Raw genomic sequence first — 15349 nt, 5'->3', positions numbered from 1 at the left:
AATACAGTCATCACTATAATTATTTCCATCATTTACTTAGTATAAACACATACTAATTTTTTCGATCAATATAATTTTTTGTAACAAAACATACAAAAATATGCCTACACCATAATTTCAACATCATTTACTTAGTATCAAATAACATTAAAAATATTGCATTTCCATCACTATTTCTGGATAAATGTTTCACATACAAGGTATACTTCATTCAACTCCCATTTTTAAAGTCATTACATACACCTCATGCCACAAACAAAATCATTGCTTTGGCCCTACACAGGCAAGCTGTACATCGACACATGAATGGAGAGCACGCTGACCAACAAAGATAGATTAAAAAGAACATTGGAACCGTACCTACAAAAAAAAATCCAGGTTTTGGTAATTATTCTTAAGAGAAATAATGTGTTATTTAATTACTTTCTCACCCCAATCCAACATGTCACTGAGGTTGCACCGGTTGTGATCCATCCACCGCAACCAGTTGTGATCCATCCAACCCAAATAGCATCTGCAAGGAGTAATATGAAAATCTTAGTGTAATGTCAATATTAGACTAAGAATAAAATTCTGAAATAGTACGCTTTCTTGACTCCCGATCATTGATTCATGGCGCTGGGGCCACTAATGTCAACAACTGGACTATCTTCAATAGGCTGGTGATAACATCACAAACATAAAAATTCTTCAATTGGACAGCCAACAATAACCACACATAACAATAGTGACGCTTAGGAAATTTTTATACCTGCATCAATCCAACATTGGATATATCTTCCTTTGACGGGCCAAATAAATTCCTGCACGTGTTCGGCAATGGTGTATCTCCTCCATCTCTCTAAAATATATAAGTAACAAAACACATTGAATCAAGTATGCATTAATAACTTATAAAACCGCATAATATACAAGCATTTTTTGTTAACTAGCTTATAGAAGTACCTGTTTACGTTTTCCCTTGACTGTTGCATTCTTCGCCTTCGTTTTAACTTTCCGCAGCTCTTTTTCCATTATCGATGCTCTCCTCAAAGATGGTGGTCTGCCTTTCCCTCTTACTACTAGTGGACTGAGTACTTTCTGTGAACCCGCACATGTAGTTGTCTCCGGTATCGAAGGAATAACATTGGAACCCGTGCATGTTCTAGATGGAGGTTCTTGGTTCTCACTATATAACTCAATCATTGCATGCAACTTCTGTGTTGCATCCTCAGTATATTTTTTTGAACCAGCTACGTGAGTAATCATCTTATAACAGATATTCAATAGAGTAGAATATCTGTTAGCATCTGCTCGCTGACCCCCTACGTCATAACTGCTGTCGATTAACGTGTACCTCCTCTTAATGTCCTTCTTCCATCTATCCAAAATATACTGATTTGGAAAAACTTTTATACCATTCCATTTAAATACAGGCAATATATGCCTGCACAATATACCCCTCATCTGAAATAGCCCGCACGAACACTTTACAGCTGTATCCACATCACTAAAGTCCACTGAATATGTAACTAGCTTAGTGAAGTCTTCCACATGAACTTCATCCTCTACAAGATACGTCTTTACACCACCATCTCTCTTAAGTAACTCTGGAGCCAAATCTATAAGACATTGCAGTTCTCGCTGAACTTCCCTGAATTTTGCATTCGTGTATAATTCTTGAAACTTCTTTTCGATCGGAGATCTAGATATGCAGGAGATAATGACGCTGAATGAGTGAAAGTCAAAGCTATTTTCATTCTCAATTTTTTTCTTCAATGCATTGTCAAACTGGTCAACAAACTCTTTCAAGTTTGTCTTAGCGTGAACATAACCATAGAAAAAAGCATTCATGCTCTCGCTCCGCTGCGTTGTACTCATCCCCGCCGAAAATGAATCTTTCAAGAATGCCGGTACCCAATGCTCACGCTCAGTGTATAAACTTTGCAGCCAAGCATTCTCCTCCAAGTTGTAAGTGGTGATTAACTGCTCCCAAGTGCTTTCAAACTCTTCAACATTTTGGGAATCATACACACATTTCATCAAGGCACTCTTCATCCCACTTTTATAGGCAGAATAGGAGGAAAGCTTTTCAAGGACTTTTTTCAGTATATGCCACAAACAAAATCGATGTCAACTTTTTGGGAAGACAATAGCAATAACATTCTTCATTGCTTTGTCCTGATCTGTGATAATAGCTCTAGGAGCTATACCATCCATACACTGTAACCAAGTCTTGAATAACTACACAAACGTTGCCGTATTCTCACTGGATATCAATCCTGCTCCCAAAAGAATTGACTGGCCGTGGTGGTTTACACCAACAAATGGTGCAAATGGCATCCCATATCTATTCGTCAGATATGTGGTGTCGAATGTAACCATGTCACCGAAATCTTCATAGGCTGCCCTACTACTGGGGTCTGCCCAGAAGACATTCTTCAACCTCCCGTCGTCATCTAAATCCATCGATGCAAAGAACCCAGGATTCTTGTATTGCATCCGTAAAAAATATTCCCGAAGTGCTCCAGCACCACCAGCGCCAAGTCGTAGATGTCTTGCCTTATCGATGTAATTCCGACAATCCTATTCCAAAAACGGGAGGTTTTTGAAACCTCCCGCGCCAACGACAAGAGATCCGAAGCTCTTATTCATTCGGATACCAGCCAGATCATTTGTATCTAAGACTCTTTTTACGGAATCACTAACTTCTCGATTACATCGAAAGAAGCGGGATTTTTTGGGACTGAGGCTGTGGTTATGAATGTTATTAACTGTTGTCAACTGAAACTTTCCGTCAACTTTTAAGACATTAATCTTCGCCTTACACTCCATCTTTCCTGTCGGACGTGGCCTGGCGACATTCAATGTCATATTACGGGCCTTCCCACCTCGGGCACAACCGAGGGTGGCATATATGAAAGTCCCATCATCTCCCTTCTTAGTCCTTCTTGTCATCACCCCAAACCCAATATTCTTAGCATACTGCTTATAATAAGTCATTACTTCTTCAAAGGAATTAAACTCCATCTTCGACTTGGGCTCTAAAACTGTGTCACCACCAATTTCATCATCTAACTGAGCTGTCTCGCCAATTCCATCCTCAGTTTCCATAGAATCTGGTCTATCTTTGTTGTTTTCTTCAACTCTAGCGGAGGTAGATGGGAACACAGTTTCCCTACAATTGGGTGTTTCTTCCATATCACCTCTTTCACTTGCGGCAGATCTAGTAGTCATAACAGGAGTTGGGTAACCATCATTGTGCTAGAAGAAGAAGAAAAATATTTAAAAAACATATGACATTAATCTGAAAAGGAAAACCAAAAATTTACAAAAGTTCAAAATACAATTGTATCACCTCTTGAATATTGCATGGATATTGGTAGCCATCTGGCTGTTGCATTAGAGCTGGTGACCACGTAGGAAGTTCTCCATAGTAACCGTGCATGTGCATGTAATTTCTGAAGTTTAGAGAAGTTGATGGTATGCCCTGCACATGTTATTACAATTTGTTATTCATGTGGAAATCCATGGATATCAAGCCATCATAGTCCACCAAATTTTTAAAAAATATAACACACCATGGTTAGGAGATTTGAGCTAGATGGTATTAGCCGAGATGAGTGTTCTTCCCCTTTTTCCATGATGAGAAGATATGAACTGTATAGTTCCACAAAAGTAGATAAAACTTGCCTTACAAGTACTACATCTTTAATGAAAAACTCTAAAATAAACACAACTGAACTATAGAAGGGCAATTTAGTCATACTTAAAAGCACACAAATAATACCAATTAATTGATCTACTCCCACAAAAGTAATTAAATTTTGCAAATAGATAATTCATTTGTGTGCTTAATTACGAATGGAATTGGCAATATGAGCTGCAGAAATTTGTTCTGCACATTTAGATAAGTCTTTATCTGATAATTCATTTGTGTGCTTAAAACCAAATGATGAGTCTTTATCTGATAGATTAAAAAAAAAAAACATCTTTCATTATTCCACCTAATCTGAATACAACACAACCAGACCAGTCAAAGACATTCCTTGGTGCAGTTAAATTTGCAGAATCTAAGCCTTCATTTGATTGAGGAGGCTGATAATATATTAAGCTTGTGTGTAAATCGGTGCTCTTGAGGATCTCTTTCTTTATTATCCTCTCATGAAGCTTTGTTTTTTTTTTATCTTCTTTAAGAATTCTGGAGTACACAACATTAACACACTATGCATTGTTTTGTGAGAATAGGGCATGTACTTTTCAAGTGAAGAGGTTTGATAACAATATGTATTTTTTATATTCCTTTGCTCCCCCCTGTAATGCGGTGGTGATAACACTTTATTTTCTCTTTCTTTCCTTCTTTTTGAAACAGAAGATAGATTTCTAGTAAATATGACAATGTATTGATTGTCAATTTTGAACAGAAAACAAAGAGATATCTTTTCAGTGGCAACGTGTTTGCAGGGATACATCTTGATCAGGCAGCCTATTGGTTTGTGAAATATGGAACGGGAAAAGAATAGGGAAGTAGAGACTCCTCCAGATGCGTCTACTAAACCAGAGTCTAACATGAAGGAACAAGTAAACAAAAATAAATCAGGCACTTCTGCTGAGGCATCTATGAAACCAGATTCTATCAAGAAGGAAGCAGAAGTTCCTGCAGAGGCATATACTGGACCGGAGTCATCAAGAAAGAAAACCCCAAAATCATTAAAGGCCAAATCTAAAATTACAAAGGAGTCTCTTGATAGTAACTTCTTGAACTCCAGAAAAGATAAAGGTGGTCGACAGGCTCGGTGGAGACAAAGAAAGAAGAATAAGGGCATGCTGAAGGGCAACACAGAAAGCAGCAATAATGGAGAAGATTTAAGGCTAAAGTCTAGAGAAGAAGGCAAAGAGAAGAATATCATAGATGAAGAGCATAAAAATAAGAGCAATCAACCTAAAAGGAACCAAAAGCCAATCATTGAGTTGGGAAAGCACAAACAAAGAAAGAGAAATGGAGGAAAGCATGGCTCAGCAGTCAGTAGAATTATGAGTCAAAAGAATGAAGAAACACATGATGGCCCCAGAAAAGGCCAACATGATGAGAAGAAAGAAAAAATCAGTGGTATGATCTTCATGTGCAATGCAAAGACCAAGCCGGATTGTTTTAGATTTCTAGTAATGGGTGTCACGATAAGTAAAAAAGATGTTGTGATGGGTGTCAAACCTGGGCTTAAAAGTTTTCTCTATGATTTTGATCTGAAGCTTCTTTATGGGATTTATACGACAAAAGAAAACAGGGCAACCCAGCAAAATGAAAAAAATAACGAGTCTAGCTTCTCTTCTTTTTTTTTCCTTTTTATGTTTTTCGAGTGTATCTTTGTGATCGTGCTGAAGTAGTAAGAGAACATATATCCCAACAATACCAAGATTAGCCAAAACATACACTAGAAAAAATAACAAGAAAGCACCTCTAAGAGGTTAAGTACATTTGTCTAATCCCACGCACTGAACAACCCCCTTTTTCAAATAAATTACATCCTAAGTAGCGAATTGTTCACAATAGAAATTTCAAGTTTATACTATGTTTGGCTGTCAAGAAAAAAAAAAGCATCAATTATTTCTAAGTTTCAACAGGTACACGGAATAGATTTCCAATCTCAAGAAACTCACAAGAAAGTGAGATGCATTTCGATGTAAGAATACATTGGTATGAAAACTATCATCAATAAACACCTAGACCAACAAGAAAAAAAATGAAATCTAAAGTAAGAAGAAAATAGACCAAATGTTTTCACGCAGCAAATTAATTGTTTTCAACATTATAAAAAAAAAAAGTTGAATATTTGGAAAAAGGGTTAGAGAAGCATGTGGTAGAGGCGGACGAGGAAAGGAAATGCCGATCTTGAGGGGAGGAGGAACAAATCTGACAGAAGACCCAACATTAAAAAGCGTTTATTCAAAAATCTACTGGGATTTGAAGAAATGCAAAAGAAGAGGAAGAATAAACAGTACCTGAACAATGTAGTGGCTTTCAGAATCGACGACGAGAGAAGTGTGGTTGCTGGGCAAATTTCTGGTTTTGGCGCTGGCAGGATGTTTTCTACCGATTCTGGGTTTGAAATGGGTTTCCCACGGCGTTAATTGATTTCAGTTTGTTTTTGGTTTTTTTTTTTTAATAATATATCGGCTGACGTGCCACGTCAGCGATTCCGCAACGGGTACCCAGCGGAAGGTACTTGTAGCAGTTCTGATAATGAATATACTTCATTTTTTTGTCCAGATCTCCAGGCATATAAGTAGTCAGATTATTCTCCATGAGTTCTCGGGTATATGGTACATGTTAGGTTAATTTACTCGATTTCACATGCCTATCCGTAGTGAAATATATATAACATCATCCATATTTTTCAATATTTATATAAACATTCTCGATTAGGGTTCTTACATAAAGTCAAACAAAGTTTATCATAAAAGAAAATGTCATGTAGATCTACTCGCAGAGGCAAAAGATCATAAGGCATGTGGCCAGCCAAGCTTTGTGGGAGCTTTCTAAAATGAGTGATAATATAACTATTACTCTTTTATAATTATTTTAGAACTCATTCTCAATCAATCAATGCAATTATGCCACTCTATTTTAACCCAAAATAGATAGGAGACTAAAAGCTTTTCAACTAATCTGCGTGCTTGCATCACTCCTATAAAAAGAAAACCAACAAATTATATGGCCTTGTTTTGGGCGCTATGAAACCGGATAAGATTAAAACTAAAATATGAGGGGTGAGGGACCTAACAATACTCCAAACCAAATGCTATAGCATTTGAAAAGCAAAATTAGAAAATGGAAAATAGCACGTAGTGCTTCTCTGGTCTCATATTTCTTGACTCGCAGTTGAGAGGGTGGCCACCTTGAAGACATTTTTTCCATGTGGAAGGAGGATCCTAAAGTAATAAGATGAATCATATAATGTCCCGTATCCAGAGGGTTGGAGAGTTACTTCCTACCACCTAGAAAATAATCTTCCATAATATATGTAGATATTCCAAAGGCTCTATAAAGTACATATATAAGTTTATCTATTTCAACCAACTACATAAATTCCTCTACCAATCAATGAAAAAATCCAATAAAACAAATCAACACCTTCACAAACTCCAAATAACCTTTGCATAATGAACCAACAATTTTACAAGTCTCAATAATTTATCAACATCTCAATAAACCAAATAAACATAATGAAATCCAATATTGTACCAAATAAAATCCTCTAATAGCAATAGTACCCTTAGTTACTCAATCCTCTATCCTCAACTAATCTTGCCAATGCTTCTAATTCCTAATCCTCAGTTGAACCATCAAAATCATTTAAAAACACTATGGTGATAAGGGGTGGGTTATCAACAATTCAGTAAGTAAAGAACATATACTAGTATGTAAGCATGAACCATTTACAAAGTACAGAATGCAGAGCAAAACATTTTTAGTTTCATAATACAAAACAAAACATGTTATCAAAATATCTAAGGGATGGTTTTAGAAGCATTCATATACAAAAGTCATTTGACATAGTATAACTAAACATCAACATATCATATCAGATCATAGACCATACTTAACCCTTGTGGTAGGGCTGTGCTACCCCCGGTAGCCAAACCAGGCAGTATCAGAATGTGAATCTTCCCCTTATTCTTCTCTGAGCCCCGAGTATGCATATAGGAAATACTACGCAAAAAAACTAATTTGTTTCCAAAGTTGATGCACTCAGAAACAAAGATGTTAGTACCAACCATATAATAGAGGCCACAGTTTTACACCCGTTGTAAGGTCAGAACAGAACAGAACATAAATGGAATTAGATATAGAATCAAAATGTCATGCTAAAGGTTTTTAGATGCCACATCCTATCAAAGCAAAGTGCTGAACAGATTCATATCATCTTCACATAATCAAAACCGATTCAAAGCATTTTTATATAATGGGAGAACTAGTTGAAGGATCGGGATTTATTGGGCAATGCAACCTTTTGAAGCTTTCACAATCTTCTAAAAAAATTTGTTTCTTTGTTTCAAGGATTAAATTTTGAAATATATGAGAAATTCCAACAAGGTTTCAAGGATCTTAGTAATTTGTGGTTAAAAATATACGAGAGCTTCAACTTATCTTGACACATAAAGCTGGCTCCTAATTCTATCAATTTCTGAGTACCGTGATTTGCATGGACTTACATCACATGCTTCCCCACTACCCACCCTTATCAATTTTATATGACATGTCTTCCGCAACTCCAATCACCCTAACTAGAAAAAAATAAATTAATTAATTAAAAAAGAAAGGGAAGAGGAAAAAGTATCCCATAATTAATTCCTTCAATGTACACAGCGATAATCACCATTGACCCGGCACAAAGCAAGTCATTGCATATTACATCATATGATCCAACAAAATTCACAAGAATTCATTTTCATGGACCCATGTGTTATGAAACTAATGAAAAAAGAGAGAGCAAAAGACAAAGAGAGAGATAGAGAGATCTTGAACGTGAGAGAGAGGCGCTTCTTATTCCATATTGAAAACCTTGAATGATACCCATATATATAGGAGTATAAAGGCGGTCTTGGTCGTCATAATTCAGAGCTGTCCATTATGACGATTATAGACAGTCATAATTGACGGCTAAGGACGGTCAATTATGACGACTACAAGTGGTTAATTATGACGATTACGGGCCGTCATAATTGACGACTAAGTACGGTCAATTATGATGGCTATTATGACGACTAAAAGTAACTATACAAATCGGTTTATAACATCAATTTATGGCAGATATCAATCAGTGGCATTTCAAGGACGATAGCTTTGTTAGCATAAAAGCTGGAATTTTTTTTTTTTAATTAGATACCAATAGTGACATCTGATCACGTGGTACGTAGGCAACTATGGCTCCTATCTTGGGACCCTAGCTAGCTAACTTGAAAAGACCTCAAACTTGATGTTAACTAAAATGAAAATACTGGGAAAAAAAAAATAGCTTTATTAGGATAAAAGCTGGAAAAAATTTTTGCCTCATATAAATTTTTTTTAAAGAAAAATTAAAAGCTGGAAAATTTTTTTGCCTCATATAAATTTTTTTTAAAGAAAAATTATCATCATTTATTCATTAGAAAAATTTATATCCGTAACTGGATGTATGTAGGGATATCTCCACAATGCATTACCTCATAAGCCAGTTAATGTATTTAGAGCTCTATCAGTACACTATTTCTTTTTATGACTGGTATTGTCTTCACTACTGCTAATACTTTCTACATACAAACTTCTAAAAGATAATACTCTACCTAAATAGAGATTCAACATCACCCTTCATAGAAAGAAATGACTTAACCTCTACAAACAAGCACAAGCTCCTCATGCTTGGTTTCATAGGTTAACTCAATCTCTTCTTAACCTTGGATTTACAGGCTCTTTAATTGACACCTCATTGTTTATGTTTCATCAATCTGATGTTCATATCTTCATTCTAATTTATGTGGATGATATTATTGTCATAGGAACTCATTTAACAAGGATTCATGAGTTAATTAGTTGCCTACAAACTGAGTTCAAAATGAAAGATTTTGGTGACTTGTCCTACTTTCTTGGTATCCATGTCCATCGAGATGACAAATGAATTCATCTTAATCAAGCCAAATACATTGTAGATTTGCTGGAGAGAGTAAATCTGGTTGGGGCTACACCTTATGCTGCACCTTGTACATTAGGTAAAAGATCCCCAAGTTTGATGGGGACCCACTACTTGATCCAACACAATTCAGACACAGTTAGGGCTTTGCAGTATTGTACATTGACAAGATCTGATATATTTTATGCTGTCAATCAACTATGTCAATTTTTACATTTGTCCTACGACTACACATTTCACTGTAGCCAAACGTATATTGAGATACTTGAAGGATACAACAAACTTTGGAATCTACCTCACACTAGGACCACTTCATTTAGAAGCTTTTTGTGATTCAGATTGGGCAGGAAATCGAGTTGATAGTAGGTCTACTAGTGGCTACAGTGTTTTCCTTGGTCAAAATCTCATTTCTTCGCAAGCCAAGAAACAACCTGTGGTGTCCAGGTCAAGCACAGATGCAGAATATCGCTCTATGGCTATTGCAATAACTGAATTATATTGGTTAAGGATGCTATTAAAGGAGTTACAGATCAACTTAATTGCTCCTCCTCACCTATGGTGTGATAATTTGGGTGCTATTGCATTAGTTTCTAATCTAATTTTCCATGCAAGGATTAAGCATATTGAAGTTGATTATCATTTCATTAGAGAGAAGGTTCTTCATAAGGATATTGTGATTAATTATATTTCCACTAATGATTAATGCGCTGATATTTTCACCGAGGGCCTTGTTGTTGGAAGGTTTCTAATTCTAAGAGACAAACTAATGGTTGTTGCACCTCCCATGAGCTTGCAGGGGCATGTTAAGGATCCTATTCAGACTCAAATACTCCAAGACTTATCAACACAGCAACTACGACTCCAAGACTTACTAACAGACTCACTCCGGCCAAAACTTATCAACACAGCAACAAATTCAGTTCAGAAAAGATAGGAACAAAAGATAATTAGATAACTATATAATGAAGTCTGTAATTATAGCACATATCCATTCTTTGTAGACATTTTTTGTTATACTCATCATATTATCATGTAAACTCTATATATTTTAATTAATACAAATAGAGGGATTATTCGGCCAACATCAAACTTTAATATTTTCTTAATGAGAAGATGACAATGACGAAGTTAACACCTATTTCAACAAATTGTTTTATTGGGTTTTGTTTTATTTTTATTTTTCTAGGAGTTTAATAATTTTGTTTTATTGTCACGAATCATGTAGTTAGTTAGTTGGCATCCCTCATGCCGTCATGGCGGATGTCATGAGACCCATCCAATTAGTAATTAAGAGCAAGGAAAATTGGTCATTCAGTGGCATTTCACTGTCTTCATTAATACGTCTTTTTTCACTGTCTTCGTCGATAGCCATCGAATTGGCCTATCCAATTAATTTATTATATACTTTACAAGTGGCAATTTAGCGACCACAGGATGGTGAAAATCTAATCGTATTAAAATCCGCTCTCGTATATTTATAATTTTTGGCTTCTCCGATAATTTTTGATTTTCTGCTAGCTACCGGTTTGAACCGTTCCGTACATGACTTTAAAGAAATTTATAATTTTAAAGAAATGGTTAAGTAATTAGATAGGATGAAATATATATATATATATAATAGTAAAATGATTTATAAATAATAATAAAAATATAGTTTGAGCTAAATAAAATGTTTTATTGAATTTTAATAATTAAAAGATAAAAATTAAATAAAAAAATTATAAAGTTAAAAACTAATTTTGATTTAATTTTTTAATATTATTTTTATTTTAAAATTTAAAAAATTTAAATTATTTTATTATGTTTTATTTAAAATTTTAAAAAAATTATAATGATTAATAGATAAAAAAGTTAATTATTTGAAATTAAAAAATATTTTATATTTAAATCATGTTTGGGAACTAAATTATAAAAATTTTTAAAATGAAATGAGATAAATTCTCTCTTTCCCAAACATCTTACTCTCTTCGTCTATTTTCTTAACGACACAACGACGAATAATACACATTAAAGTAATTATAAGCTGACTTTCGGCATTTCATTGAACAAATATAAAATTAAATTAAATTAAAAACTATTAAAATTTTTAAAATTGCAAAAAAAAAAAAAATGTAAAATAAAACCCAGTCATGGTACAATCGTGACTATGGGACGATCGGCAGAATGACTACAAAAACAGAGGGCTTCTACTATTATGGAGGGTGATTCAATAGTCTTGAAATCTTTAAAAAATTTGGTATTTACCAGGTATTTGAGTTCTAATTCGAATATAGAGTTACCTTAAAATATTGGTATTAGTTGCTTAAAAATGCATTCTATTTATCAATGGAGTTAAACTCTGACTTGAGGGAGCTTCAGCAGCTTCCTATCGTCTAACCTCTCATATCCGGTTCTTGGTAAAGAAAGTATTACTACTATGATCGCACAACAGCACCTGGAACCACATCGCTGCCGTTGCCTTGGCCCTTGGGGCACACCTTCTATGCTAACCACTCACCTACGATCTTGCAACAAGCTCCAGCCCAGGTTGGGGGTTGACAACTTATCAAAAACAGTGTAATGTATTATTATGTAAGGAGAGGACCAGTAGTCTAAGGGTGAAATAGGTAATCATCTGTTGATGATATAATCTTTAGTGAGAAAAGCATATAGCCAATATTTGACTGATAAATGAGAGAATAGGCTATGAGTGTCAAACGAGAAATAATATTTAGCGTGCAGTTTTTTTTTTTTTTTTTTGGTTTTTTAAAAGAGCCGGTAGCCACCCACATAGCAGCCCCGTCTCAAATTTATTAATAGCCCTCACTTGTGGCAGAGGAAAACCGTGGTTACAAAAAGGACACCTGGGGGATACAGAATAAAACAAGAAGACCAAACCCAGGCATCAAAAACTAACGAACCAAAAACAAACTACAAACACCAAACCAAATACAAAGAGCCCCACAAAACATAAATAAACCAGCTCTAAAACAGGATCCCACCAGAAACCAAAAAAACCTGCAAAACAAAGAAAGCCAAAAAAACCAAGACAAATACGCATCAAAACAAGAAAACAAAACAAGACAAACCTGGGACATCTTAGGAGATACGCAGGTAAGGAAAACCAAGTCTGTCCATACGAAGAAGACCTCGTAAATGACTAGGCAAGTCACCGTCAGCAGGCCAATCCTTATTGAGGCCCCTGGCACCCTGCTTATCAAGAAAATCAGCCACACAATTTCCTTCACGATAAACATGACTCACACGATAATCCATGCAAGTAAGATAGCTACTTAATTCGTCCCAATAATCTTCCAGATACCAAATATTACATTCACCTTTAATAATCCAGTTGACCAAAATATGAGAGTCTGATTCTATATCCACCTTATAAAAACCCATCTGATGACACCTTCGGACCCCCTCCAAAAGACTCCTCATCTCAGCAAAATTATTGGATCCTATGCCTAAATGAACAGAATAAGCCATGCAGAGTCTACCGCAATTATCACGAATGACACCCCAGCACCAGCTTGCCCAAGATTGCCCAAACTACTACCATCTGAGTTAAGCTTCACCCAATCCTGCCTAGGTTTCAACCATCTTACCACTTGAACCTTCTTAGGCCTGGGCAATAAGACCGGAATATCCAATCTATTTAAAAGGGCCACATCATGATTCGAAATATGAGTAACTTTCATAATCAAATGCATAATACGACGGATCCATCTGAGTTTAGCTTGCAATTTGAACTTGATAAAACATTCATACAATTCAGGTCAGAAAAGAACCACAAAAACCGATATTAATCATCAATGAATGCAACAAATTAAGTAGTTAAAGCCACTTATAGATCGGGGAAGAAACGAAGAAGAAGAGGGAAAAAATAAAAGGAAACTTACCTAATGACGCCGTTTAACCAGCGGTTGGGTTGCCTCTTCACAGGCCTGGGCCTGGGCTTGGTGCTGGGCCTAAATGTTACAAAAACGGTTTTTGTCAAGATGACTAATGTGAATCTCTGCTCTTGCATCCTTAAAAAAGGAAACATCCATTCTGTCACAAAAGGGTAATAGGTGAGGCTTGGTCTTCTAGACGCACAAAAAAGTTGCTTGAAGTGGTTGCACAAGGTGCTGTAGTGGTTAGGCATGGTGGAGTGGATGTTGATGGTGGTTGACATGATGTAATGTAGATATCTACCTTGCTACATTACTGAAAAGGTTCAAAATATACATAAAAAATTAGAATACAACAAGAGAAAGCTAGTCCATAAGGATGTTAGTTTTTTAAAACAAGTTGAAAATTGTGGCTTTGAGAGCGGTGTGGGTAGTTCTGGGTAGTGGCAATGATGCATGGGGTTCCACATGATGGTGACATCAACAGTTTTTAAAAGCTCTAGTGACAACAATGCCAAATGTACGACATATGTTGCCTAATGTTGGGTGGGATATTGGGATAGATATAGCCTGTAATGTGGTACCCTCAACTCCCACGTTTGATTTGACAGGAGTTGCAATACCGGGGTGCGGGTCATTCAGATCACACTCCCCAAGCACAAAGTGGATGCATGTGTGTGTAAGCATGCAAATATAAGTATGCGTTAATAATGCAACGGAAAACAAATAGGGCAGTCTGAGATACTAAAAGTACTAGAAATTAAATACATCACCCATCAATAATAAACATAAGTCACCAAGACTGCCACTACTAAAATAAAGTTAATATTGTCATCTGACTGAAAATAAGGAAAACACCAGATCAAAGCTACATAAAGGGGGAATGTCCCCAGGTCTTCATTCTTCAGGCAGAATAGATCCTCCAAGTTCGTATCTTTATTTTGTATCATAGTTTGCGGTTTTACTCCATCTCAGGTGGGGACACTATAGTTAGATTTTGCACTGTCAGTTAGTAAAGCCACATATTAACACCAAAAAATACAAACATGGAAAATTATGGATACATAGCAAAGGGGAAAATTTTGATATTTTTAGCATTACCGAAATTTTACAAAACCAATTTCTTCTCAATAATTACAAAGAAGCCACACACTCAAAAATCTACATTTCCATTTTGAAAATATCCATTTAATTACGGTATGCACCATGGTCTCCCTTAGAGACCATCCGCACACTATGACTCCCTTCGTGACATCAGTGTTAACAACCAAACATGTGCCTTCATAACAAGCAATGCCCAGCTCCACGTGCGGCACAAACGTGACTAGTCATCTTCTAGAGCCTTCGCCAATAGAGAAGTCATAGAGTTGATCCAAGAGCATTACCATCTCGGCCTATCCTACTGTCATCTGGCAGTAGCCTAGGGAATGTCACTCAATTGTATATTGAGTGATCAGAAAAGCTCCACAAAGATAATGTCCCATCTCAATTTGGGGTCATGATATACACACACCCACAAAACATGTTTTTAATCTTTTGACACTAAAACCATAGCTTTTCAAGTTTACAACACAAACATAGAACATAGCACAATTAATACAATTTAATGACACGCGATAAATAAAACGCAAAATGCAACAAGCAAATATAGGATGAAATGGCACAACAAAGTATGGCAACCAACACATCGTAGCACACAATTTCACAACCACACGTGATTGAGCTGAAATATTACATATTTTATATATTTAAAACCAATATATTTTAAATGCTTTGTGACATTATTATTGGTTTTAGATGGAAAAATGGTTAATAAGCATAAATACGAGT

General features: G+C 35.8%; 1 protein-coding gene across 1 annotated transcript; it reads left to right on the top strand.

Moving 5' to 3' along the window:
* The first annotated feature begins 4482 nt into the window (after positions 1-4482).
* Positions 4483-6108, top strand: LOC122276995. The gene is made up of 2 exons (XM_043086894.1): positions 4483-5089; positions 5948-6108. Exons 1-2 carry the CDS (start codon positions 4483-4485, stop codon positions 6106-6108), a joined length of 768 nt encoding a protein of 255 aa, XP_042942828.1.
* Positions 6109-15349: the final 9241 nt, after the last annotated feature.

This window comes from Carya illinoinensis, chromosome 1 (assembly GCF_018687715.1).
Source record: "Carya illinoinensis cultivar Pawnee chromosome 1, C.illinoinensisPawnee_v1, whole genome shotgun sequence".
In the NCBI taxonomy this organism is placed as follows: Eukaryota; Viridiplantae; Streptophyta; class Magnoliopsida; order Fagales; family Juglandaceae; genus Carya; species Carya illinoinensis.
Note: the sequence above shows the minus strand (reverse complement) of the source record. Positions and strands in the feature narration are given on the sequence as shown.

Bases quoted from the DNA above. Each gene is read 5' to 3' on its own strand.
- LOC122276995 (XM_043086894.1), top strand. From the start codon at position 4,483: ATGGAACGGGAAAAGAATAGGGAAGTAGAGACTCCTCCAGATGCGTCT. The intron at 5,090-5,947 runs GTATGATCTTCA...TGGGATTTGAAG, and splicing joins GAAGAAAGAAAAAATCAGTG to AAATGCAAAAGAAGAGGAAG.